This window comes from Coccinella septempunctata, chromosome 4 (genome assembly GCF_907165205.1).
Source record: "Coccinella septempunctata chromosome 4, icCocSept1.1, whole genome shotgun sequence".
Taxonomy (NCBI): Eukaryota; Metazoa; Arthropoda; class Insecta; order Coleoptera; family Coccinellidae; genus Coccinella; species Coccinella septempunctata.
This window is the reverse complement of record NC_058192.1, coordinates 34,971,444-34,994,157: the sequence shown is the minus strand read 5'-3', so window position 1 is coordinate 34,994,157 and position 22,714 is coordinate 34,971,444. Positions and strand designations below refer to the sequence as shown.

At 37.6% G+C, this 22,714-nt stretch overlaps 1 protein-coding gene and 3 long non-coding RNA genes across 8 annotated transcripts; 2 read left to right on the top strand and 2 right to left on the bottom strand.

The window, feature by feature from the left end:
• Positions 1 to 8,495: 8,495 nt before the first annotated feature.
• On the bottom strand, positions 8,496 to 12,450 carry LOC123311817 (Golgi reassembly-stacking protein 2). 5 transcript variants are annotated; one of them, XM_044895924.1, is made up of 4 exons: positions 12,291 to 12,450; positions 12,106 to 12,232; positions 10,978 to 12,050; positions 8,496 to 8,726 (listed from the first exon to the last, which is right to left on the bottom strand). In XM_044895924.1, the coding sequence occupies exons 1-3, from the start codon at positions 12,351 to 12,353 to the stop codon at positions 10,978 to 10,980; spliced, it is 1,263 nt and encodes a 420-aa protein (XP_044751859.1). In that variant the 5' UTR covers positions 12,354 to 12,450; the 3' UTR covers positions 8,496 to 8,726. The 5 variants fall into 5 exon arrangements, with proteins under 5 accessions (XP_044751859.1, XP_044751858.1, XP_044751861.1 ...); XM_044895923.1 differs by having other exon boundaries at positions 8,496 to 8,612; XM_044895926.1 differs by lacking the exon at positions 8,496 to 8,726 and having other exon boundaries at positions 10,874 to 11,570; positions 11,625 to 12,050.
• Positions 12,451 to 14,065: 1,615 nt separating this feature from the next.
• LOC123311839 lies at positions 14,066 to 17,375 on the bottom strand. The gene is made up of 3 exons (XR_006537532.1): positions 17,261 to 17,375; positions 17,075 to 17,181; positions 14,066 to 14,318 (listed from the first exon to the last, which is right to left on the bottom strand). It is a non-coding gene; the product is annotated as an uncharacterized LOC123311839 (long non-coding RNA).
• Positions 17,376 to 17,667: 292 nt separating this feature from the next.
• Positions 17,668 to 18,782, top strand: LOC123311841. The gene is made up of 2 exons (XR_006537534.1): positions 17,668 to 17,748; positions 18,591 to 18,782. It is a non-coding gene; the product is annotated as an uncharacterized LOC123311841 (long non-coding RNA).
• Positions 18,783 to 19,514: 732 nt separating this feature from the next.
• On the top strand, positions 19,515 to 20,561 carry LOC123311828. The gene is made up of 2 exons (XR_006537521.1): positions 19,515 to 19,734; positions 20,425 to 20,561. It is a non-coding gene; the product is annotated as an uncharacterized LOC123311828 (long non-coding RNA).
• Positions 20,562 to 22,714: the final 2,153 nt, after the last annotated feature.

Sequence of the window (22,714 nt, the reverse complement as noted above, 5' to 3'; positions counted from 1 at the left end):
ATACGTCAAGCGAGCTGATAATTGCAATTAGATCATCAACCAGAAGTGACCAGAGAAGGGGTGATAGTACACCTCCTTGCGGACAACCTCTGCCTGCTTTGAATCTAAGTGCTTCGCCACAAAGCGTGGTTATGATGTTTCTGGAGCTCAGCATTGTGCTGATCCAATTCGATATGGTAGGAGGGACACCTCTAACCTTGGCGGCCCTCACTAGAGATTCAGTAAGGGCAGCATTAAAGGCTCCCTCAATGTCCAGAAAGGCAGCCACTGCAATCTCCCTGGAGTTGAGAGATTCATTGATCCTGCCGACAAGATTATTGAGGGCAAGATCTGTGGATTTGCCTTTCTGGTAGGCATACTGATGAGCACTCAGAGGATGCTTCCGTAGAATCACCTCTCTGACGTGCTCGTCTAGTATCTTTTCAAGAGTTTTCATCACGAACGAAATTAAACTGATCGGTCGGAATGATTTAGGCTGTGAGTCTGTTTTTCCCGCCTTGGGAATATAAACGACTTTGACCTTCCTCCAGTTGGATGGTATAAAATTCCATGCCAAGCTGGATCTGAAGAGCCTAATGAGGTAAGACATTAAGGCCCGGTACTTTCACCTTCGAATAAATTTTATTCACTGTCAATAAGTATCCGTCAAATAATTTCCTATCTGAAGGATACCTTATTTCGGTGCTTTCAGATGAAATTATTTGACGAATAACAATTCTGTGAAAACACTGTTTACTACTTTTCACTGATTAATGTGAAATAAGAGCCCGCATTGTAGAAATTGTCAAAATTCCAACTACAAAGCAAATATTTCGTGAAAATCACACAAAAAATAACCATACATCCAGAATCTTTAAAATTCAACCAATAATGACGTACCGACATTCGATCTATGACAAATAAAATTTTATTAACGAGTTTCAATGACAGATTTATTCGATGAATAACACTATCTTAAAGTGAAAAGACTGCATTTTTACTTTTCCTAAGAATAAGACTTATTTATCGAATAAATTTAGTTATTCGCACGTGAAAGTACCGGGCCTAAGAATTCCAGTCCGTGCTGAAGTAGAGCTGGAAATATTTCATCGTCACCTGGCGCTTTGTATGGGAGAAAGGATAAAACTGCCCTTCTCACCGCGCTCGCAGTGACAAGTTTGTTGACAAATTTCCAGCATTCCTTGCTGGGTCGCTTGAGGCGACTGGTGAAGTTACCTTCTTCCGCAGATGCGGAATCAATCAGCACGTGATCCGGAAAGTGTGTGTCAGCCATGATCTTAAGGGTTTCCGCCCCAGAGGCCGTATAGGTGCCATCTGATCTTTTAACAGATCCCAGCGTCAAAGACGGCTCTCTGGAGAGAATTTTATGGAGTCTTGTCCCGCTTGCAGCATCTTCGATGCTGCTGCAGAAGTTTTCCCAAGACTCCCTTTTGGCCTTCCTTACTTCCTTGTTGTACAAGGTGAGGATTTGACGATACACTTCCCACTCACCTGCTGATTTTGCTCGGTTAAATTTTTTCCGAACCTCTTTACGAAGTTTCTCTAATTTAGAGTTCCACCAAGATACTTTCCTATTGTCGGATTTCTTTCTTAGTGGACAGTTTTCATGATATGCCGAGACTATAGCTTGGCCAATTGAGTTGGCCAGCCTCTCTAGGTCTTCATGATTGTTAACGTTGACGTTGATGGATCTCAGATTCCGTTGCAGGGATAGTTTATAACCATCCCAGTCGGTTAATCTGGGATTGCGATATTCCTGAATGGGTTTACCGCCTAATTCAATGTTAAATTGAATATTTCTATGGTCTGAGCCAGAGGGCGTGTCAGAAACCCTCCAGTCAGTGATTTTAGTGCTCAGGTATTGCGAGCAGAGCGTGATGTCCAATACCTCAGCCCGATTTTTCGTAACAAAGGTTGGAACAGAGCCCCGATTCAATACAAAAAGCGCTTCTTCTAGAATGAAGTCAAATAAGTGCTCACCTCTTTCGTTGATGTCCGTGCTACCCCACGTAGTGTGATGGGAGTTGGCATCGCAAGCAACGAGGAGTTGAAGGTTTTTCACCCTGCAGAAGGCAACTAATTTTCGCACTTCATTTGGCGGGGGGAACATGGTATCACCAGGGAAGTAGGCAGAACAGATGACCAGTTCTTTAGTGCCCGTTTCCATGGGAAGTTTTACCAGGATGGATGTTACATCTCTGGAACAGAATCCTGTAAGTACAAAAATGTCAATAGTGTTCCTGACAAAGATACAGGACCTGGGTGATTCCCCAGATCCAAGTGATATTACCTTGCCAGGAAGGTTACTGAGGCCGTTGATTCGGCCTCGGGAAGTAACCCAAGGTTCCTGGATGAGGGCGATATCTATCCTCTCGTCCAGGATTCGTTTTCCAAGGAGGTAGGATCCAGCCTTGGAATGTTGCACATTAGCCTGCAGGCATTTGAAGAGCCGCGCCATCACTAGATGTTGCGGCTTACTTCTTTCTTCCCACCGCCGGCCCCTTCCTGGCCGTTTTACCAGCCTTGGGAAGAGCCCCGGTGGGAAGGGACGCCTGCGGCGCTTTGCTCGTCGAGGGAGCAGAGTTAGACCTCTCTCCCTCAGCGAGCTCACCTTTGGAGGTGCCAACGGAGGTGGAGGGATTGGCCCCTCCTTCCTCTTTCTTTGTTTGGGTGTCCGACTCTTTGTCGGCACCCATGCCCTTTTCTTTGGCCCGGAAGGTAACCCTCCCGAAACCATAGTAGGGCATCATGTTCAGGGCTTTGAGCCTAGACATGGAGCTCTCATCTACAGAGAAGGTCCATGTCCGGCCCGGCCCTGAAACCTGGTGGTGTAACACCGCCCAGCTCTCTGCTTCCAGGTCTGGGTTCATCACACTCAGACCTGTCAGCACCTCATCCTGTGAGGGTCGATCTCCTAGTGGAGGATCAGGGATGTATGCTACGCATACGTAGGGCTTTGGCAGCTCCGTTCCCTGAACGATGCGGAGGTTGGCCCCATCCCACGGCTTGATCTGCAACAAGCAGTTTTCAAGCCATGAGACAGTAGCCTCGTCCGCGCATCTAATCATGAGCCAACCCGGCTTATGAGTGCAGCTCAAGAAGCGGATTCTCGCTCCCTTTTCCTCCTTCCTGAGGGTATGCCTCAGGATGGCGCCCTGGAGCAGGTCCAGCTGCTCAGCTGACAGATTGGCTTCAGGGTCCCCGTCGACAATGCCGACCTTGATCCCTTCCACCATCTCCTTGTAGGTCACCCCCTTGCTGACCGTTCCCCCAGGACAGTGCTTTTTCGCACTGGCACTAGGAGTACTGCCATCAGAGCGCAACCTCTTCGGAGTTTTGGCAGCAGGCGTTGGGAGGTTCGGTTCCCTCTCCTTTGCTGCTGCCTTTTCGGCGCCCTCACGGAGTACTGTCGCAAGTGCCGACTTGTAGTCGGCACCTGATTTCAGTAGCCGTTTCAGGTGCCTTTTGGCTGCTCCCGCCATTCGCCTGCGTTTGGAGGTAAGATTCAACTTCTCAACCTCCTTAGCGACTACAGCGATTGCAGCCTCGGGGATACCCTCCCCTTGTGCGGTTCCGGATTTCTCCTCCGCGCCTAGGGTTGGGTTTGTAATGGCAGAATCAGGTTTCACCCCGATTTCTGCACATTCCTCTTTCGAGGTTTCGGTCGTCGAGATAGGATTGATCCCCGTCTCGACTGGTTTTGGTAAGTTGGTTTTTTCTGTTTTGGTATCCATAAGCGGTCCCACGAGAAGGGAAGAAATAAAAGTCCGCCAGGGCAGTGCTCCCTTACCCTGGTAAGCCATATTGAAACCGGAGGGCGGCAGGTGTCCGGAGTTCGCCTATTAGGAACTCATCTTAACCCAATGAGCTACTCAAAAGAGGAAGTTCTTCGGCATAGGATGTTCCACCTTGAACTAGGGGGTTTTTGATGAGGTTGTCTCCTCTCGATCCGGCCAATTAAGGCAAGATCCCCCGCAAACAAGTTTGCATGGTTTGTCAACTGCCGCCAGTCCTTGACTGTCCGGTAAAGTTGGCGCCGTTAATCCTGTGCAGGCCCTTAGCCACGACACTACAGCTGGGCAGGAGAAGTTGGTCCGCGGTGGGATTTTGGAAGGCTACCAGTAGTGTTTTTAAGACTACGAGCCAACTTATAGTCCCACAGTCCTCAGCTTCATTTGTAATCATTAGCAGAAGGACCCCTCCTATCCGCCACCTGGAGACGCGCCTGGTTGGTACTTCACCCCAATGGCCAGGTTGAAAGCCCTAGTGAGAATATATTTAAAGTGATAATCATTGAACAGTTTTTGAGTAAGGTAAAGGAATGCGTTCAATGTTGTCACTATATTCTTCAAAGTGGGCACCACAATGGATCTTTTCTTTCGAGGGCAATAAAATGAAATACTGTTGAAAATTTGTATCGCCTGCTCCCAAACAACATTGTGTTCTGTTTGAATACTAACCGTCTTCTTTAAGAGTTTCGCAGTGGATGTCCAAGCTCTGGATACATTCAACAAATCAAATAACTCATCCAAGAATAGTTATAACGTCAGCAGTGTCGATAGCCTCTCTGTGAAGCTGAAGCGGATGCTTGATTTCTAAAAAGGAAAATAGTAAATTTTGGTATTATTATGTTTCAAAAAATACTTACCCCATTGAGAAATGAGCTTCATCATTGACCCCACGGAGTGGCTTAATAACTGACTACACAGTTTGACTTTCATTTCCATTAACACAATTTTTAAAGGGTTTGGTTGGATTGGTTTAAGTATAAACGATTAATGTTATAATTACGTGGTTCTTTGAATCAAATATTTCTTACAAGAAAATTGATTTCCTGATAAAACTGTCGAGTTCAATAAATGGGTATTTTTAATTTACTCTCGTATAAGATCTCGTTTGTAAACAAGAATTTGCATTAAAGCATATTGACATTGACACTGTTTGCGTTCACAAATCCAATATGTCCTTACCCCCACCCCAAATACGGTTTTTAGTTCTGCAATCAATCGCTATTCGCTATGTGGCACTGCATACGAAAATATATATCATATTCTCCACAGATTACTGTATTCTGACATATTGGATTTGTGAACGCCAACAGTGTCAATGTCAATATGCTTTAATGCAAATTCTTGTTTACAAACGAGATCTTATACGAGAGTAAATTAAAAATACCCATTTATTGAACTCGACAGTTTTATCAGGAAATCAATTTTCTTGTAAGAAATATTTGATTCAAAGAACCACGTAATTATAACATTAATCGTTTATACTTAAACCAATCCAACCAAACCCTTTAAAAATTGTGTTAATGGAAATGAAAGTCAAACTGTGTAGTCAGTTATTGAGCCACTCCGTGGGGTCAATGATGAAGCTCATTTCTCAATGGGGTAAGTATTTTTTGAAACATAATAATACCAAAATTTACTATTTTCCTTTTTAGAAATCAAGCATCCGCTTCAGCTTCACAGAGAGGCTATCGACACTGCTGACGTTATAACTATTCTTGGATGAGTTATTTGATTCATTGAATGTATCCAGAGCTTGGACATCCACTGCGAAACTCTTAAAGAAGACGGTTAGTATTCAAACAGAACACAATGTTGTTTGGGAGCAGGCGATACAAATTTTCAACAGTATTTCATTTTATTGCCCTCGAAAGAAAAGATCCATTGTGGTGCCCACTTTGAAGAATATAGTGACAACATTGAACGCATTCCTTTACCTTACTCAAAAACTGTTCAATGATTATCACTTTAAATATATTCTCACTGGGGCTTTCAATCAAGATTGTTCAGTAAACTTTTTTGGGTACATTAGAGCACATGGAGTAAGGAATACTAACCCAAATGTTGAACACTTTATTTCATCATTCAAAACTTTAGTTATTAATAATTTCATGTCGGTGCATTCCTGGTGATCTAACTGTGAGGAAGATAAAACAGGGAGTCGTTGTTTAGAGACTTTGAAATCTTTCCTGCAGGAAAATATGAAATCCACATAGGTCTTTGGGTAACTAATTTTTTCTTTTCCGAATTATTCATGCATTCTAAGCTTTGGCATGCTGTTTTTGATTTCTATTGCCGACTCCCAACAAACATTGTGTCCTTTTTGGATAATGTTGAAGATTTCTGAACATATAATAATTTCGACCTCATTTCCTATGAACAATATTATTACTGATGAGGATAAATTCAGATGCATACCACCCGACGATATGAATATCGACAAGTGTTACGATCTGAATTGAGCTAGCCAGCTTGCGATATTCATATCGTCGGGTGGTATGCATCTGAATTTATCCTCATTATTTTATTCATTGCCTCCCTGTTTAGGCGTGATCATTCTTTATTAATATTATTACTGTTTATTATAATTATTGTCTTACGAAGATATGTGACCCTATTGACATTTTACCTCTGCTCATATATTCATTGCCATAATTATAGCTTATGTATTTCCATATTTTTTTTTCCTGTGCTGGGTATATCAATATATGTATATTTTTCATGACAAGTTTTATTTCTCCTTAAAATTCGCCCTAATAATCCATATTATACTATCGACGTCTAAAATACCAGTGAATGGGCTAATTTAAATTTCGCGCCATGCGATTGCAGTTTCCAGTTATACCGACATTTCTCCCGGTTAGTTGGGTGGCAGCCGCATGGGGGCGCTGAGGGCGGGATAAACTGTATTTTGCATCGTAGAACGTGAGTGTCAGATCCATAGAGAAAGTTTCCTTTGTCTATGGTCAGATCTATTCTACTCTGTAATCTGTGGTAGTTCTCCACTTGTCTTGTACATTTGAGGTCCGCGCGTCAGTCAGTCCGATAGCGGTGGGCGTGGGCGTAGTAGGCGGTGAAACTCGCAGGAAAAATCTCAAAAAAAAGTGATTGATCTGCACGTGAAACTTTGTAATAATGTGAATTATTCATGATTATGAGTGGAAATGGGCGTCAGTCACTTTCCCGATGGTGGAAACATCGTCAGTCAGGCGGTTGAAGTGTACCCATGAAAATCAGAGCATTTTCTGTATTTTCCGATGTTCATGTGGACATAAACAAGACAATTAAGGAATTTACAAGGGAAGGGAAGAATACTATAGAATACTAGAAACTATCTGAAAATCGGACGACATGAATCACGTGACCGAAGTTTGAATATAAGCCTTATGACGCCTTTCTAAGAAATGAAAACTCGAAATTGTTGAAATGTTTCCTGATTGTAGGAAACTACAAGGATATTGTTCGAAAATTGTGTTCATTCAGAAAATGAAATTCAATTTAGAAACAAAACAAAATCGAAGGTTTTCCGCCATTCTGAAATTTTTTTTTCGGATTTCTTCATCTTTGCTGAATTGCGCACTCAAAAATACTCAACTCAAAAATCACTCAAAAAATGTGACCAGAAACCGTTACTTTGTGGCTTATACATAACTGAGCACACTCAATAGAATATTGCTCAAATACGACGTTGAACACCTTATTTCTCGCTTATGCATCGAAAACGGGGTATATGTCATAAGGCAAAAGTGATTCTCCCGGTGTCATTTACCCACTATATATGTTTGTCCAGTTTATGATGAATCACCCTGTATAAACAAGTAATGTTTATACAGGGTAAGTTTCACGTGGAGATCAATCACTTTTTTTTTGAGATTTTTCCGGCGAGTTCCACCGCCTCCCACGCCCATGCCCACCACGGTCGCGCTGACTGACTTTCGATTTCGAGTACAGTAATAGTGCAACTCTCTAATTAATCACATTTGAGTTGCAGATAAATCACTTATAAAAAAGTGACACCACCTCCCGGACTATAGTGATTGTCGCAGAAATTCGAGATCATAGAGAAAGTTCGAGATGTAGTTGGAATATTTCAACTACAAAAGGGGCGTGTCGCGACACTTCTCGACAACCAGAAATGAAAAGGAAGGGGTCAGGGGAAGTTTTGTTTACATGCTCTGATTGGCTGGAATACTGTCTCTGGCGACACTACGAAGCTCTGAGAACATAGACATATTAAACACATGTGTTTTATAGGTCTATGTCTGAGAACTAGGCTTTTAGAAAGAGATGGAAGATAAAATCGGACATAGATTTTGTTCCTAGTTGACAGTCTCGGTTGTCTCTGGATGCTTCCTTATCTCTCTAATATCTTTGCATGAAAATAGGATGCGCCATATCCTACTAGAATTACGAACTTCTAGTAGGCTATGGATGCGCAGTGGTCGAAGCTCAATCTCCCCCCTTCTATGAGTTAGAGCTCTAGGCGGGTTAGCATATGGGCTGTGGTCCGTATATACACTTTGGTTACTTCTGGTTAGTAAGTGGGCGGTCCGTATATATCGAATTCCTGACAATTCGGTTCAATATCAGTCACCAGAGTAACCGCTCTGGTAACTTTCGGTTACCAAATGTGTATATACGGACCATACGCATGGTAAGATTGGTAAGTCAGCAGTAATAAATAGAAATTTTTCTAAGTAAATCTGATACATTTCTCTATCAATTTTATTGGCCAGTCGTTTTACACATTCGAAAAATTAGGAGGAACATGCTCTCCAGAATAGTGGTGGTTCATTTTAATCCTTGGAGCTGGGGCTGTAGGGCCTTCAATATAAAAAAAATTGTGTTAGGATATTTTATTCATCCCTCTACCCTCTATATTTCTGACCGTCTATTTTGAACTGATATTTCTCCTGCAGTAGATATCCGTTAAATATTCTGAATAGAAAAAAAAATTATTTATATACCGAAACCCTAATCTACAATCTAATAAACCAGTCCACCTCTCCTTGCATATAGCATATAGCTAAATAAGGGAAAAAAAATAATAGATTAAAGCATTTTGATATCAGACATACTTTATTGACTGTGGTGGAATAGTCGCTCTTGAAACTGGACGGCTAGGAGTAAACATCACTACAGTTTATAAATCGGGTTGATTTGATTGATTTTTTAATTGATTTGTTGATAAAAGATTGATCTACCAAAAAGGTAGATCGCTGGGCATACTAGTTATATATCTGAACATGGGGATATACATTAATTCTGAAATGACCCTACACAAAAAATGGAAATGAAGTCAAGCTATGTTTAGCTTAGTTATTTAATAGACTAGTTGGTTCTGATCTGATTAGTGATCCACTCACTCCCACTGATAGAAAACCATGTATAGATAAGAATAGATTCTTGGAAACAAAAACAAGTTCATCTCAAACCATTTTTAGAAGTTGAGAATGCATTAAAAAAATGACTAGAAACCCAATGAAAAATGTATGCTTGAGCATATTTAGCATCCCAAATTCTTTGAAGACCAATGGCCTCCATGAATTTAAAATGTACAGGGTGGGCAAAATTCGTTGTCTACTGAAGGGATCTCGAGAACTATAGCAGCTAGAAGAAAACGGATGACACATTCTCGAGCTCTCTTTTCCTTACTATTCTAAATCTGAAAAGAGATCCAGCCTAACGGTCATAGATTTTGGGTTATGAACGAAAATTGAGAAATTGTCATTTTCAATGAAGCTGAATAATTCGCTTGTTTGAACTCGTATTCGAAATCCGTTGTTACATTCTACAGGCACTTTTTTATGAGGAATTCGAATATGATATTAAGAAATTTATCGATCCTATCATTTTCGAGATACGAAGGGGATTTCTGATTTTTCAAATGTGAACTATAGTTGAAAATTCCTTCATCTTGCTGCAATTTTTTTGCTGATTTCAAAAATGTATCATATGTTGCTATTCACATGAATACAACGTATGAAAAAAATTCAATACTTTTTGATTTTCTGTTAAATTATAAGTAGGCTGGGTTACCATAGCAACCGTTGAATATGCATTATATTTTGTGAACCTGAGTCTCTATCATTGGAATCGCGGATTGCTGAATAAATATTTCGATGATTAAATTGCCATCGTTTGTTCTCGCGATGTTTGGCATGCTTATGATGGTTCACAATTCGAACAGTACCGTTGACAGAAGTACCTATTTTTCATCATCCTACTTCTGTAAAAATTATAATTATAGTTAGCTATCGTATTTGATTTATAATATTACTGACTCTTGAAGTTTCTTTCACAAATATAAAAACGATAATTGAATAAATTTTCTTCTTTGATAATCGGACGAAAGTCTTTTAATCTCTATAAAAGGATATCGATCTCGATATATAAAAGAAATAATTATTGGTCAGTCGGTGATTCCTATCGCAGTAGGTTAAGTTCACATAGGATTATGTGGAGTTCACGAACCATTATGAATTTTCAACGGTCGCTTTGGTTACGCCAGCCTACTGAAAATTCAACAGTGAATCGAAAAACAGGAAAAAAAGTATTGAATTTTTTTTTACGTTATATTCAAGTGAATAGGGACATATGATACATTTTTGAAATCAGCAAAAAAATTGCAGCAGAATGAAAGAACTTTCAACTATCGTTTACATTTGAAAAATCAGAAATCCCTGTCGTATCTCGATAATGACTGGATCGAAAAATTTCTTAATATCATATTCGAATTCCTCGTAAAAAAGCGCCTGTAGAATGTAACAACTGATTTCGCATACGAGTTCAAATAAGCGAGTTATTCAGCTTCATTAAAAATGACAATTTCTCAATTTTCGTTCATAACTCAAAATCTATGAACGTTAGGCTGGATCTGCTTTCAGTTTTGGATTAGTCAAGAAAAAAGAGCTCGAGAATGTGCCGTCCGTTTTCTTCTAGCTGCTATAGTTCTCGAGATCCCCTCAGTAGACAACCAATTTTGCCCACCCTGTACATATCTTGCTTAATCCTTAATGACAGTCCCCATCATAAAACATCTTGCATTTTTACAGTAGATTGAAGGTCAGGATTAAAATAAGTCATAATACCAGCAATAGTATTTAACAATTACTTTTCAATAAAATGGATAAAAATACTTAACAAAAATGTATAAAACATATTAGTTTCTATTAATTAAAATTCATACCTAACTTATTTGAAAATTTGGGTTATTTTGTAACAACTGTTGGGCTGACTGAGCTGCAATCTCGTGATTGAAGAAAAAGTGCTGTTGAGAAACATCACCATCAACATTTTCTACATTTGCATCTACAGCAGTTTGGGGTAATGGTAGTGCACTTGGCATAATAACAGGAATTGAAGGAAATGAATCAATCGTAGAATTTGATCCCCCATCGTTGACAGTATACATATGAACTGCATTCAATTGACTGTGCACTGTATCAATTAAAGTGCCTTTATTCATAACAGGTAAAGATGAAGTAGTTGAAACCATACTTCTTATTGCAGTACATGGGGCTTGAAGATTTGTTACATTTTGCAGTTTTAAAGTTGCAGGAATACTTGAAGGAGGTGGTAGATCGGAAGTAAAGTTGTTGGATTTAATTCTATAAGGATTCTCATTTACAGCATCAGGCAACTGGTTATCTCTTGATGGTACAGAAATAATATTTGAAGCATCATTTATTTTTCCATCAGCTATAGCATGTGTTCCATATACTTGAGGTTCAGACTTAATTGTAGGACATTCTCCTTTTAACTGTCCTGAAGAGTATGAAACTGAAGGTTCAATGTAAGAATATGTATTATCAATTGTTGTTACAGAAGAACTACCTCTAACTGGAATTCGATGAAGATAACCATATCCAATGCCACAACCTAAAAGCCCCTCCCCTCCCCAATTCCGATTAGGTATTATAGTTATTTCTCTACAAGAATCATCATTTGAATTATATACATATAATTTCAATTTTTTTCCTTCATGATTTTCAATTAAAGCATATAAATCTTCAGATTCATGCAAAACAGAATCAGCTCCAATAATATAATCAGTAAAATGTTGAAGACCCGCTATTAATGCAGGAGAATTAGGATGTACTTCAAGCACATGCCAGACATTTTCATTTGAACCTTCAAAGGAGCAGAATCGAATGCTTACTCCAAGCAAACCTTGGCCTCCCCACGAGTCGCTTGGTTCAATTGTTACACTTCTCACACTTTGTGTTTTGCTGCTATATATAGTGAGTGGCAAACGTTTACCTATAATTTGATATATAAATAAACTTTATTTCATTTCATACCGAAATCCATTTACCTATACCATTTTTCAAAATTTGTTTCAAGGCATCATTATCCTTGTCTAAACGAACACCATTAACAGCAACAATGAAATCGAAAAAAGGCTGCAGGCCGGCCCTACTTCCGGGTGAGTTTTCTTGTACCTGGAATTACTTTCAGTGAATTATATCTAAATCCAAGTTTGAGAAAAGACTATCCTACCCGTAGCACATGATAGCCTTCAGAGCCTCCACCAGGAATATCTACACTTTCAGAATTACCCATTTTTCAAAATCTTACTTGTAATTCGCAACGCTGAAAATTACGTGGCATTTGGCATTACATGTCAACCATAGAAATTGGCTGTATTCGGGTTCGAATTTCGGACTATGGAGAGTAGAGAGAAGGAGAACGATCGACGTACTAAAAATGTGTCCCCGAAAACGGGAAACGTAGGATAGGTGTCGCTGCGATTGCAGCGGGTATCGATAAGGGGTGGGGATTCAAGCGTCAATTTGAAATGAAAAGCCTTCGTTTTATTTTAGGTTATGTGTCATCGTGGTTTTTCTGATGATTTTTCAAATACCTTTCTTCAAATCTATATTAAATATGAGTTCTCTGAATTATATATGCAATAAATACAAGTCGAAATTAATGAAATTCAAAAGAAATCATTGAACAAAAAAATTGTACCTTGTTTAACATTGTTTATTGAAAACAGGTTGGTTTATCGTTTACCGTAATTTTCAAAATTATATAAATTTGCATCAAGACAACAAAAGGTTTTGCTATCTCAGATTTATCACTTAGGTATTAGAGTAGATTCTGTTCCCAATACTCAGCTGAGAACCGATATAATCCATATATTATGTTATGCCAACAAAATTCTTCAAGAATATTTACTTCTAACCATGTAATTTTATTGGTTAGATATTCTTATTCAGAAGAGTCAACTTCTCACGAGGGATGACAATTTCGATTTCGTTTATAATGAATCCATCATCTTTTTGATATCTTCATCGCAAAAGTGCTCTTGACACACAAATTGATTCGGAGTCGATTCTTGAGATAAGGTTTTTTTCCAATTTTCTCTCAAAAATGCTCTTGGAAATTTTATCTCTTCTCCTTTTCTTTCCGATGCCAAAACACTCTCACACTTGGGAATTCAAAACAAGCGATACGCCCTCTGGTGGCTATTTTTGTAAATAAAAAGTTAAGGCACTTTTGTCATTTATTTGTTTACATCATAGACCTAATAAAATAAAATGTATTATTAGGTCTATGGTTTACATCGAGGAACGTAGAACAATGACGTAAAGGCATTAACTTTTTACTTCGAACTGTCACCACTATGTCGCTGCAATCTACATTTGAATTCCCACTAGCGCACGCTTCAACATTTCACCATGGTCATTTGTTGTTCTCTTATCAAAAATCGAAAATAATAATATTCCTATCAAAGATTATAGAGTAGAAAGATAGGAAACGCCCTCATATCGCTAGTACTAAAAACCGACTACATTTTGGGGAGTGAAAACACATTTGACAATGAGATGGCGCTGAAAACGTATTGCCAATACAGAAAAACTGTCTAATAACAGTTTTCTGTTTTATAATTGATGGGCGCGAAATTCGAATTCTATTCCTTGTATTAAATTTCAATATTGACTTTGTTTCTATCAGAAAACAAACATCCTGAGCGACAAAACAAAAGTATGGTTTTGCTTTGTGATCAGGATGTTAGTTTTCATCTAAACATTGTTTGGAATCAATTGATATCAACGAAAAACGCTGTTAGATGTGCTATATGTTTATTTGCAATTCATAAAAAATTTACAAAAATTGAAATAGTGGGCAATAAATGAAGCTTTAACTAGGACACTAAAGTATATGGTGATCTGCTATACGTCGAAGGTGTTGTTTCTGTACAATAGGTTGTTCTGAATTCATGAACTTAGTTGAATTTGTAAAATATACATACATATATCAGAAATTAATATGAACCAATATTCAATATACCATCATAGCATACTTCCAGTTACTTACATATGTAGGTATTATTTAAAGAATTTTCAGAACAACACTCAAAAAAAAAACTTACAGACATATGCTGTACACAACCTACGTGAGGCCTATTCTAGAGTACGCTGGGCCAGTTTGGTGGGTAGCTCTCAAATCTGACTTACAGCTTCTTGAGTCTATCCAGAGATGGTGCACAAGAATCCCGTTTTCCTGGTTCTCTCGACCAAGCTACGAGGCAAGAATGAGATTGTTTGACCTGACACTTCATGAATATTCATTTGGCCAATCCGTAATAGATAATTAAAAAAAAAAAAAAACAAATACATATTATATTTTAATAACAAGTCATGAAATTTTGATGACAAAAATATTTTATACATGTGAAAAAAAATATTGCTGTATGAAATAAATTATTATTATTATTATTATTATCATTATTAGATATATGAAAAGTAAGCTAATTTCACGTTTTGAAATGAGAAATATGTCAAGATTTCCTGAATTAAATTCCAATTTTCTTTCAGGGAATACAAAAAGTGCCTATTACTTTGAAATTCCCAAAACAAATCAAAAAGTAGCTGAGCGTTACTCCCACAAAATAAACAAGTTTGGAGGTTTTGATATTTAACCCTTTACCGCATACGAAACCATAAATGGTTTGACATGTTCACAGTTCATTTATTCTAAAAAAAAATGAAAAATTAACGTATGGATCCTAACGGAGTGTATTGGTTATATCATTAGCAATAACAAAACACATCCATTTTGTCCATGATCACATGCCACTTGGATATAATCTCACTTTTCCAGACATTGTGAGTAAATGTTAACATGTAGGTGCGATTCTCAACTTTGCAAAAAGAAATTAAAATGAAAGGATGAGTTTTTCAAGCAACAAAAAATGTTTTGTTTTTTGTCATAACCTCTAGTTCGTATGTACTATACTAGATTTTCACTTTCTTTCAAATTTCACCCATTTTCAACAACAATTGTTTCGGAACCATATCTGGGTTCGTATGCATTCTTCGCTTCTTCGCTTAGACATATGTGGTTTCGTATGCACACAAGCATGATTATCAATTACGCACGCGAATATGGTTTTTCTTCAATTTGCTTCACGTTTTCTTCATGCTAGGCTGTCTTTTTCTTTCTTAGTGGTGAAGTAGACCCTGCGTGGAGTTTGTGGCAAAAAAAAAACTCTTATTTATCTCTGTTCGCCTTCAAACAAGCCGTTTCGGAACACCTGCGCAAAGCAAAAGGCTCTTCCTCGTAAACGAGGTCATCCATTGGCTAATTCAGTGACCAGTTCACCATCAACATAGACATAGAGACATGGACTGAGCAATGTCATCATGAAATTGGCTTCTTTATAGAAAGAGAGAAATGATCGTCGGGCATTTACCTGTCTCTTTTTTTTCACATAGAGGGGAGTGTGGACCAATCAAAATTCTAGAAAAAGACAACTGCATGCCTGATGTTCAGTTTCCCTCTGTCAGTTTGTTTGACCGTATTTCATGCATAGATAGAAAGAGAAGGCACACTCCATGTCTATATGTCTATGACCATCAACGAGCCGCCATGGAAGTCCATCAGTTTGTTCAAGCCCTAGGACAGCAACTCAGAGGAAGAAAATGAGAAAAGCTCCAGAAAAGCATCAGGACCTACCCTTGACCTCTGTGAGGACTGACAATATTGGACACTTGCCAAAGTGACAGAAAAATCGTCAAATTTGTAAAGTTTGTTCAATGAAAACTTATACTAAATGTCCCAAATATAAGGTATTTTTATGTTATAATGACAAGAGGAATTGTTTGATGTAGTTTCATCAATAATTTTGTATAACATTCTTCAATACTTAATTCTCGTCAAATATATTAAGCTTTTGATATCACTTATCATTTGGCTTTGTGTGCATACGAAACCATATATGTCCAAGGGGTTTGAAGCTTCAATGCATACGAAACCATATATGGTTTTTGAAAAAAAAATTTTAAATGGGTACTTTTTGATGATGAAAAAATATTATTATTAATTTTAAACCCTTTATAAAACCATATATTTCGAAAAAAAAAATTTTTTTCACTTATTTAATATATCATGCAGTAAAGGGTTAAGCAAGAGATATACGAGGTTACATTCCTGATGGAATATGATGATATTGTGGTTTTTCTAGTTTTCACAACCAGTTTTTAAACAAATCAGCAAATGAAAGCATTCAAGCGCTTATCAGTCTACAAATGCTCGCATTATATCTGGGTTTTGCTGTTTGAAACAAAATATTATGTGAGAAGTTTTTTATGAGGATTGTCAATCCTCATAGCAGTATTTTATCATAAAATGATCATTATTCCCTTCTCTACATGTACACCAATTCATCTGTACTGACCCTTTTGTGAAAAACTTCTCACATAATATTTTGTTTCAAAGAGCAAAACCCAGATATAATGCGAGCATTTGTAGACTGATAAGCGCTTGAATGCTTTCATTTGCTGATTTGTTTAAAAACTGGTTGTGAAAACTAGAAAAACCACAATATCATCATATTCCATCAGGAATGTAACCTCGTATATCTCTTGCTTAAATGTATGGATCAAAACCTCCAAACTTGTTTATTTTGTGGGAGTAACGCTCAGCTACTTTTTGATTTGTTTTGGGAATTTCAAAGTAATAGGCACTTTTTGTATTCCCTGAAAGAAAATTGGAATTTAATTCAGGAAATCTTGTCATATTTCTCATTTCAAAACGTGAAATTAGCTTACTTTTCATATATCTAATAATAATAATAATAATAATTTATTTCATACAGCAATATTTTTTTTTCACATGTATAAAATATTTTTGTCATCAAAATTTCATGACTTGTCATTAAAATATAATATGTATTTGTTTTTTTTTTTTTTTAATTATCTATTACGGATTGGCCAAATGAATATTCATGAAGTGTATAGCAGTGAACTCCCATGGTTCATTAGGAAGTTAAATACCTATCTGCCGCAGTGGCCTAGTGAATCCACCTTCTTCTCCTTATTTCTTATTTTATTTCGCCTTTCGCCACGCATATAAAGCTGTATACTTGTAGAAAAACTCCATTCTGAAATAAACAATAAATATGAAATGAAAGAATATTTCCTTTCTCCGTGATAATTATCATTGGTATTTCATATATTTACCTGAATTTAGATGGAAAATATACCCTGATTAAAAAATACTGAAAAGAATATCTAAAATCAAAAACAACTGTTTTTGCGGCTGACAGTTAGGTTATATTTACTTGTGATTGTCGCAGAAGCAGAAATTCGAGGTGTAGTTGGAATATTTCAACTACAAAAGGGGCGTGTCGCGACACTTCTCGACAACCAGAAATGAAAAAGAAGGGGTCAGGGGAAGTTTTGTTTACATGCTCTGATCAGAGATATAGATATAGATATCTCTGGCTCTGATTGGCTGGAGAACTGTCGCTGGCGACAGTACGAAGCTCTGAGAACTAGGCTTAAGCCTAGCGTATCAACTCCGCTCCATAGACATATTATATTTATAGGTCTATGCTCCGCTCCGAATCGATCGAATTTTATCGCAATGTGTTTTACGGATGTTACGGATTGAAAATTGATGTCTTGTTGTGAAAATTTGTGGTGATTGTGTTTTTAATTGTGATTTTGTTTTTTTACGTGTAGCTAGTTTTGAGAAGACGACAACAGCCATGGAGGATCTCAATCCAATAGTGCAGAGTTGTGGATATAACGTTTGCCAAGAGTGTTCCTTCACGCAAATTGAGTTTATTCGGATGATTTCGAATGAAGAGTTGGCACGAGAATTCCTTATGAAGCATGGGGCATTATCGTGTCACTCTTTGTGCGGATCGAGAGTTCGATCCGATTTTGAAAGAAATCAGTATAGATGCCGCAAAGTTGTTTTTGCAGCAAGAAGAGGGAACAGGAAATGCGAAACTTCACGCAGTGTCTTTCAAGGTACGTTTTTTGAGCGATCGCATTTAAGTTTGATGGAAATATGTTTTCTGGTCGACATATTTTTGTCAAACGGAAATGCGAAAGTCAGTGACGCCATGTTTGAACTGAAGTGCAGTCCCAATACGGTAGTTGATTGGTTTTCCTTTTGCCGGGAAGTAGTTGCCGACTATGTCGCGCGATCGGTCGCGCGAAATTCTCAATCCATTGGGGGGGTTGGAAAATCGTCGAGATAGACGAAGCTAAGTTGGGCAAGAGGAAATATAATCGAGGCCGTTTGTTGACAGGGCAATGGGTTCTTGGTGGAGTTGAAAGAGGGGAGCAAGGTGAAAAAGGCAAAGCATTTCTAGTTCCTGTAGAGGATATCCCCTCTGAAACATTAATCGGTATCATTAAACGTTATGTGAAACCCGGCACAACGATTATGACCGATTGCTGGAGGGGGTATGATGCTCTAGAGACTGAGGGTTTCCGCCATTTTACCGTGAACCACTCTTTGAACTTCGTTGATCCAGAAACTGGTGCTTACACGCAGACCATTGAGAGACTCTGGTTAGAAGTTCGTCGAAATGTTCCCAAGGCTGGATTCAGGCAAGAGCATCTTTGGGGTTATCTATCTGATGTTCTGTTTCGTCGGATGGAACCTTGCTACGGTCGTCGAAGGCACATGTTCTGGAAGGCGGCCGCAACTCTGTACTCTCCAGAGCATCCTCTGGCATAAGGTGAATTCAATAATTTCTTCATGCTTGCGAAAAACAAATATGATTTTTAGATATAAGATTGATTATTTTAACGTCGAACAGACTAGGAAAATGATGTCAACATCGGCAACACTGTGCGCCTACTTACACTTCCAACTCGTGTCGCACCTGTTTCCAGTCCTGGCTTCAGGGTCTTTTATTCTCAAATTCACAATGAATTCATATTGACATCAATATTTGTTTAACATGTTTAACATAATTGTAGCAATATCATAATGCCATTGAAGATTGAGAATAGTTATTTCATATCACATGTTGCATAGGAAGAAGTCAACTATCAAGGTAATATGAAAATATTTCATTATTGGGTTTAGGACATTTAGCACATTACTATCCTTTTTTTCTATTTCTATTTTTTTCACAACGCTTCTTATGGATATTTATGTATTATGTTTGGGTGCTTGTAGGAAATATTGTCCTTATAATAGCATGGTGTATATTATCTATAGATATTCTTTCGAAAGGGAGAAATAGCAACTTTTACAATCTTGAAACAATAAAGCAGGTATAAAGAAATGGCAACAAGAAGCAGATCGTAGAACCTGTTCCAGATCTCGGTGTAAGCAGAGGAAAATTTTATTAGGGTTCTATACATATATCTTTAATGATACAGGAAAAAAAGAGATAAAAACTATTTGAGTGCACTCCTCTGTTATTATACTTCAAAGTAGTGGTTAATTTTTCTGTATCCCCTGTGTGAAGACACAAAAGAGAAGAATTTAATTCTAAATGAAGTTGGTAGGAAAAGAGACTTGAAGAGGTCCGTAGAGAAGGAGAAGGAAGATATCAGGAACAAAATTGCGAGACATTTGAGGGACATACATTCTCCTACCAAACTTCAAGTCATTAAAAATATTTTAGCTCCGCTTTCACCTACACTCGCAGCTGTAGATTCTAATAATTCCGTACCTTCTAAAGGTTGTTTCAAATTGGGCGGTTTTTTTTGAAAATAAATGAAACACATAATTTGCGATCGTTCTCAAAAACTTTTTATTGGTAATTGAAGTATCAGTTATGACATTTATGTACGAAAAATAATATCTCCCAAATGGCCTCCTCTTGCAGCTCTACAGACGTCTACTCTTTTGTTTAAATTTTTAATGAAATTTTGACATAATTAAGGCTCTAACTCACTTATAACACGAATTATTTCATTTTTCAGTTCAGAAATCGATTGTGGATTATTAATTCTTATAGACCTGGCTTCTCACATAACCCCCAAAGAAAAAAGTCTAACGGTGTCAAATCACATGATCTTGGTTGCCAATTGCAAATTTCCTCTTTATCAATATTCTGGCCACAAAAATTCGATTATCACCGAACCGGTCTCTTGAAATTTGTTAATAATTCGACCATCAATGCTTTCAGATGGACGATAATGTAAACCATAAAATTCATGTAATTTTCTAAAAACACTTTTCACAGAACGCTGATTTTCATTATATAATTTAACAATTTGAACGCGTTGTTGTACCGTGTACGAAGCCATTTTTATAAATGTCGTACATCGTACTTTTTAAATGTCAAAATACCCAGACGAATTCGGTGCGCCATCTATATTTTATTTATTCTTAAAAAAAACCGCGCAATTTGAAACACCCTTTAAAGGTAGAATTCCACATTATATGAAAATTGTTCCACAGAGATCACTGTTTTCAACCAGAAATGAAAAATCAAAGAAAAAAAATCATTCTCCTTAATCTGTGTAGAATACAGTACCTGTTTCAATAAACTATTTAAAATTTTCTTTGACGTATCATTGATCCCAATTCCATAGAATCCCTTTCTGAATTAAGATTTATTGTTACTTCATTATACCATCCCCTGGAATAAATACTTACAGAAAGATTTAATTCACACGCTGGAAAAATTTTGCTAATGATAATAGGTCGTTATTTTAACCTCAGCGGAAGATGGAGCTTTTCTACTGAACTGAGGAACATAACATATATTTATTCTCATAATTATAACATAAGAATTCTATTTTGTAATTCCAAAGTAGTTGCACATCATTCCTCATTAATATTGATATCTCTGAAAGTATTTATATTTAACCATGATAACGTATATTATTTGAAATAAAATGTATCCTTTAACAATCCAATGATGATTGATGGAAGAGAACCTGAGCCTAATCTTGTTTATCTGCCTATTCCTATTATTAAACAACATAAAACTGGAAACGGTTCCAAATATTATTAAACCTTTTAATTTGCCCGCGCTGCCGACCATAGAGATATGATTACAAATATTTGTCGGACACTCTGTGTTCTGGGTTCATTTGTAAGCATTGAACTCTATGGGAACCATAGAGTTCAATGTTTGTAAGGCACAAGAAATCGTAGATAGAGGAAAGAGAAGATACCGCATTGCGCAGCTACGAAGGAGAGCTCTCTGTGTCCAATATCAACTTGTTTTTGTTTACGTTTACCCCAATCCGAATCTATCTTTTTCGGCATATTTTCCACAAATTAGACAATTTCCTGGCATGTCAACACCGAAATTCTTGATACTCAAGTCTTAAAACGCACGAAACACTATTACATCGAACACAAATACGATAATAAACATTCAAATATTGGGGTAAACGTAAACAAACATGGAGTAGATGCACAGTAAATGTCAACAAAAACATAGAGATGTTGGACACACTAGAGAGTTGAAGTGCAGCCATGAACGTAAACGTTAACGTTATAATTGACATCTAAGCATGCTCATTCGTCCGTTTTTAACGTTAACGTTAGCTTCAGCTTTACGGCCTACGTAAACTAGCGGTCTCCCACGTATACCTTAAACATCGACGTACGTTAACCGAACGTTAAACGAGTAGCACCGATGACTTGCGAATGGCCGAATTTTGATTGTTAAACATTGAACTAAAGTTCAATGTTGTTAAATGCAATTCTCGATAACCTCAAACTGTCATTGTTTACATTTCCTGTGTATTTTCTCATAATGAACGAGAATTATAGGAAATCAGCAGTGATTTGAAAGTTATCAAAAGGATTAAGTTAAATTACTGTGTTATCAGATTACATTCAGTACATAAGGAAATGGCTGAAACTACACTGCAATTCTGATGTCTCTAACACTTGAGCATATCATTGATAATAAAATACTTCCAAGCTGAAAATTCTCTTTATTAGGCATATAAATCATTAGAACATCAATATTCCAAATGTTATTCCAGCTGTCGGAGCTCAATATTAGATAAAAGAGAGTTCACGCGAAACGAAAGCAAAATCAAATTGATAGGTTATGTTTAACGTCTGACGTTTCATGACGGCAGCACTTCAACTCAAATTTCATCACAACACGTAAACGTTATATCTGACGTTATTTCTCACGTTAACGTTTACGTTCAGGCTAACGTATTGTGCACACTTCAACTCTCTACTTTTCTTGTTGTTTACGTTATCTTCCCCTTCCTCTATCTACGCAAGAAATAGACGCTAGTGTCGCGACACGCCCCTTTTGGGTGCGTTCCACTAGGCGCTACAACTTTGTAGTTGTAGTTCCAACTACACCTCGAATTTCTGCGACAATCATAAAGGGCTCGACTTCGATTTATGCCCCACCTCAGATTTTGATGATTATTTTTTTATAGATAGAATTTTTCATGAGGAATCGAATGGTAGTAATCTCAATCTGCGGAAATTTATAGTTCATCAGCTATGATTTTTTGAAATGTTCGTTAAATGCACTCAATTATGACATTTGAATGTTTGTTCACTGTAATTCTCGATTAATTCGAATGTTTTTCTCAACAGAACTCAACCAATTGGGATTTTGAGGTAATTCATTGGAAGAAATGTGAATAATTGATCAATTTTGGCCATGGGCGCCCGCAGGGGGGGGCCAGGGGGGGCCACGGCCCCCCCTGAGATTCTGATAGACA

What these genes read in the sequence shown, in the direction of transcription:
- LOC123311817 (XM_044895924.1), bottom strand. Translation starts at nt 12,353, where the DNA reads ATGGGTAATTCTGAAAGTGTAGATATTCCTGGTGGAGGCTCTGAAGGC. An exon ending in AAGGCTATCATGTGCTACGG is followed by an intron (nt 12,233 to 12,290) that starts GTAGGATAGTCT and finishes AAGTAATTCCAG; the next exon opens with GTACAAGAAAACTCACCCGG. An exon ending in AATTTTGAAAAATGGTATAG is followed by an intron (nt 12,051 to 12,105) that starts GTAAATGGATTT and finishes ATCAAATTATAG; the next exon opens with GTAAACGTTTGCCACTCACT.